Genomic DNA, 4,537 nt, shown 5'->3' with positions numbered 1-4,537 from the left:
GCCGATTGACATTGTCCACTGCTTCCAAACCTGAAAAATTCAATTGAAGTGAAATCAAGACCTGACTGCTTTAGTCTTTAGACAAAATCTGGATTTGAATGAGTTAACACAAAATAAGTCAATTGAAATGAGAAAGTGACAATAACTCTATATTTGTACCAACAAGTCTGCCTTTGTATGTACACCAGTTATGTACAGTTTTTAACAAATTTAGCTAAGGTATTTAGCTGGGTAGCTGTGTTTGAACAAATGGGTACAAGCGCTTGCTTGTCCAGTACACGTATGTGGCCAACTCTTCAGTAATATCCCTTTTATTGGGAGAGTGAAGAACTGGTCATGTCAGTGTAGCCCAAAAGTAGTAGACGTGTGATTGAAATGTCAACACGTTCTACAATAAAATAGATATACTGAACAAGCCACTGTGTCCAGTTTGCTTCCAGGCTGTTGTCAGTTTTGCGTGTGAAGGATCTTAAATTGCACGCTTGCATTCTGCTTAAGGAAAACCTAACATTACTTTGTTTGGATATTCGGTGGTAACAATGGAATGTTCTATGAAGCATCATCCACGTCCTGCTGCTTGAGGCTTGTTCTCTTTAGGGGTTTTCTGTGAAATGAAAAGATGTTTGTATTAGAAATATGACAAGGACCTTTTCTTATGATTTAATATTCAATCAATCACCAACGTTCTATAAGGACTAGACATACTTTAGAGGAGGCCTTGCATGTATAGCAGTATCCACTGAAAATACATGGCCTTTATCTACTGTAGACAGCTGGCAGCCAGTGAGTGGTGGAAGCGTGGTGGTTTGGGTACCTGTGCGTGGTTCGCTGAGGTAAACATGAATCCAATATGTCCTGCGACATTGTGAGGCAGAGCATGATCCTTTTGTGAGCTCAACATAACCATGGCTGCAGGTCACAATTGTGCCTCTGGGTTTGAATGTCAGCTTGGACTTGTGCGTGGAGGACATGTTTCCCCTATGCTCTCCCCTCTTGGTTGTACGCGTTTCCCCCCGCAGTCCAAAATGTGGTAGGGAGAAAGGATAAACCTACTCTACATCTAATGAATGAACCTATGTGACATCCCTGACAGAAGAGCTGGGATAGACTCCAGCCTACCTATGACCCAGGATCCATGCATCCTTTTTCTATGCCGCTTATCCTCACTAGGGAGGATGGGTGAAGAAAATAGAAGGAAGAGCTTCATGTCTGTTTCATTCTCTAAAAGTGCACTAACGCGGATTATTTGACTTGTGCTTTCAGTTAAAATGACTCCTACCTGCCCCTTCCAGCTCAAAGTCTTCTGGCAGCAGTTTGTCCTGGCGGTTACCAAGAGTGAAGGACAGAAAGGCTAAGAGTAGAGCATCCAGGATGCTGATGATGGCCAGGATGTAGGCCCAGCGCACCGTGCAGTCCCCGAGACTGTACTTATCAGTCCTCTGGCCACACATCTGCTTCACCTCCGGGGCGTCCCAGCCATCCGGGTAGATCATACAGCCCATCACCATCAAAACACCTGCGGGGAAGAAGAGGAAGAAAGAGAAGGCACTGTGTTGCAGTAATTATCCCGTGTGAACACTGATGATGATAAATGCTAGGGCGGGACTTTTGAGCCCCAGCTCCAGAATAAGACCTAAAACACCCCCATGGAGTTATGGTTGCAGACGAGGAATCTCACCCATGATGTTGGCAAGATGTGCTGTTATGGAAGTTATTTCATGTTCAATAACCCTTTTAGTGAGAGGTCTGTGACAGGTTCATGCCATTCCTAAAAGTGGTTTCCTTATACTTTATAATTCTTCATCATGCCATCTCCCAGTTGTATGAGGAGGTGCAGATATTTTGTTTAAGCCACACCTTATCGTGTTACCTGGAACCAAAGCCCCATGGTGGAGGTGTCAGAAACGGAAACTGGAGACTTAGCTAGCTGGCGTCCACAGGGAAGAACAACATACAAACCACACCTGCAACCCGAGAGGTTGAGTCACATTCACCTCTCACACACAGGAGTGTTACACGCTGACATGATTGCTGATTCAAATACGATGCCATGATCACTTCAATTGCTACCCCAATGTTGTAATATCCAGAGTAGAGCCACTATAACATTATTACAAGCATTACCAGTCGGAACTTCCTTAACTTTACCTGCGGCCAGCTGCATCCAGGCACAGATCTTGTAGACACTGCCGGCGTTGCAGAAGAAGAAGAGGCTGAAACATACCATGGTGCCCACTATCAGTAGCATGGACGTGCCCACGAAGAACATGGCCGTGCGGAAGGCCGGAGACGGGATGGAACCGAAGTCCAGCAGGCTTCCCCTGCAGATGAGCTCCGTTGTGAGGGCGTTGCCGATGCAGTAGTGGAAGAGACCGAAGTATCCAGCCTGGGGGGTGTTGACGCTGTCCCCGATCCAGAAAGGCTGAATGAAGACCACCACCGTGATGATGACGAAGCAGATGGTGAACACAGCCCACATGACTCCTATGGCCCGGGAGTTTCTCACGTAGTTGGTGTGGTAGATTTTGGCCGCTTCCTGGGCCGGGAGCAGATCCATTCTCATATAGTAAATGAATGGCGCTTTCCTGCGAGTCTTTCTGTGTCAGACACCTGTGGCCGTCACCGCTGCTTTGCATCGACCGACCTGTGTGGGCGTCCCCAGCACTGGGACAGTGTGGACAGCACTGTCACGTCACACACTGGAAGGCTATTGTATGCACACCACTCTTAAACTGGCTTCCATTCACATTTCTTCACCATCAACACCACAACTCAGTGGTGAATCAGATACACTTTACAGTCCCTCTTCCAGAATATGATAAATACTTTTTCTTAGAATAATTATACAATATAGATTTTTGTTATATTTTTATGTATGCCGAATATGTTGAATAATAATAGCCTGAGGAAGGGGTGTGGTTTTACTTGTTGAGTTCTCACATTCCCTTTCACTGTTGTGCTGCAGAGCTCCCTTCCAAAATAGGTCTTAGTCCTTTAAAACAGCATAAGACACACGTCGACTGAAAATGACTTCCAAGGAGCTTTTGTAGGTTGCACTGGTGTCGATCGATACTCAGCTCAGTCAGATATGCAGCCAATCATTCTGAAAAATGAGAGCTGGGAGCACTGGTGGAAGCCAAAAGAAAGAAGGCTGAGGTTAACGAAGAGCATGGGCGTATGGACGTTGTGGGTCAATACAGTACAGGGGGTATTGCAATGCATTGCAATGCAGGGGATCCGGGGGGATGAAACACAAACAAGGAGAAGGCAGGGCAACGGGGCCAGAACGCTAGGACACAAAGGGCTAACACGTTGCCGAGGAAGTGGAGGCAGTGGAGGACGAGGAAGGCACGTAGTACAATCTGGCGACCATGTGTAGGATGGCAGCAAGTGAACGAACTGCCTCCTGCCAGCCAGAGGCGCACTTCAAAAAGAGGCCAAAAGGCGGCAGCAGAGCCACTGGTCATGACAGGTTTCACCATCTAATGTACTGTAACCCTTCTTGGAAGACAACCCTAATTATCTCCAATGATGTACTATAACCCTTCTTGGAAGACAACCCTAATTATCTCCAATGATGTACTATAACCCTTCTTAGAAGACAACCCTAATTATCTCCAATGATGTACTATAACCCTTCTTAGAAGACAACCCTAATTATCTCCAATGATGTACTATATCCCTTCTTAGAAGACAACCCTATTTACCTCCAATAATATATAACGTATAATAATGTATCCAATTATTATGATCGTTCTTTTGTCATTTCCAGCAGGACAACATACTTTCCCTTTGAATCTGCCTCATTGGATGAATCTATTAACATCCAATCAGGACCGGGCTGTGATATATGTATGTAAACCTGAAATTGATTTATATCACAGAGGAAATGTAATATCAATAAATAAAATAGCAATACCATTCTTGGTAATGCAGCGACTTTCCCCAATGCCACCAGACCTGCTGGCTGTGTCCAAGGTATTATGGTAAAAGATGGCTTTGCTAGCACCTATCCATTTTCTATACCGCTTTTCCTCACTAGGGTCGCATCCATTGGTTGGTAAATGCTGGCATTACCTGAGAAATGCTCCTTTGGCTGACCAGGGTGGGGAACCGAACCACGCTTTCCTGGTTGATGGCAATGTTTAGATGACTAAAGCTTTATTGCAAAATAAAAGTAGTTGTTGGTTGGACTTTTGTAGCGTAATTGAGTTATTTCTGTTTATTCACATATTTGCCTTTTAATTAAAAAAACTAGAAAATTCCCGCGGAAATTTTGATGGACTGGCCACCTGTGCTGTGAACCTCGGGCCCGGTGTGCCAACGGCTACCGCGGTAGCACCTAGCAAGAAAGCCTCAAGTACGGAAAAGGTTGATGCAGTCCCATAGTGTCCCCACATCATGCCAAGTGTGTGTTTGCCTTTAAACTTGAATAAATTAGGTAAAATGCTAACATGCTAACAGTCATCATGCTAGCACCTAGCAAGAGGGCCTCATGTTTAGAACGTGCCAAGGTTGTCCTATAACCTCCCTGCAT

At 45.2% G+C, this 4,537-nt stretch overlaps 1 protein-coding gene across 1 annotated transcript; it reads right to left on the bottom strand.

The window, feature by feature from the left end:
* Positions 1-378: 378 nt before the first annotated feature.
* On the bottom strand, positions 379-2,980 carry LOC131137331 (LHFPL tetraspan subfamily member 5 protein-like). Its single transcript, XM_078794728.1, has 3 exons — positions 2,149-2,980; positions 1,280-1,516; positions 379-604 (listed from the first exon to the last, which is right to left on the bottom strand). Exons 1-3 carry the CDS (start codon positions 2,561-2,563, stop codon positions 594-596), a joined length of 663 nt encoding a protein of 220 aa, XP_078650854.1. The 5' UTR covers positions 2,564-2,980; the 3' UTR covers positions 379-593.
* Between the last annotated feature and the right edge of the window lie 1,557 nt (positions 2,981-4,537).

Source organism: Doryrhamphus excisus, linkage group LG11 (genome assembly GCF_037039965.1).
Source record: "Doryrhamphus excisus strain RoL-2023G ecotype Guam linkage group LG11, RoL_Dexc_Guam_v1.1, whole genome shotgun sequence".
In the NCBI taxonomy this organism is placed as follows: domain Eukaryota; kingdom Metazoa; phylum Chordata; class Actinopteri; order Syngnathiformes; family Syngnathidae; genus Doryrhamphus; species Doryrhamphus excisus.
Note: the sequence above shows the minus strand (reverse complement) of the source record. Positions and strands in the feature narration are given on the sequence as shown.

Excerpts from the sequence above, each read along its gene's own strand:
- LOC131137331 (XM_078794728.1), bottom strand. The coding sequence starts at position 2,563 with ATGAGAATGGATCTGCTCCCGGCCCAGGAAGCGGCCAAAATCTACCAC. Across the intron at positions 1,517-2,148 it reads CTGGATGCAGCTGGCCGCAG|GTGTTTTGATGGTGATGGGC; the intron begins GTAAAGTTAAGG and ends TCTTCCCCGCAG.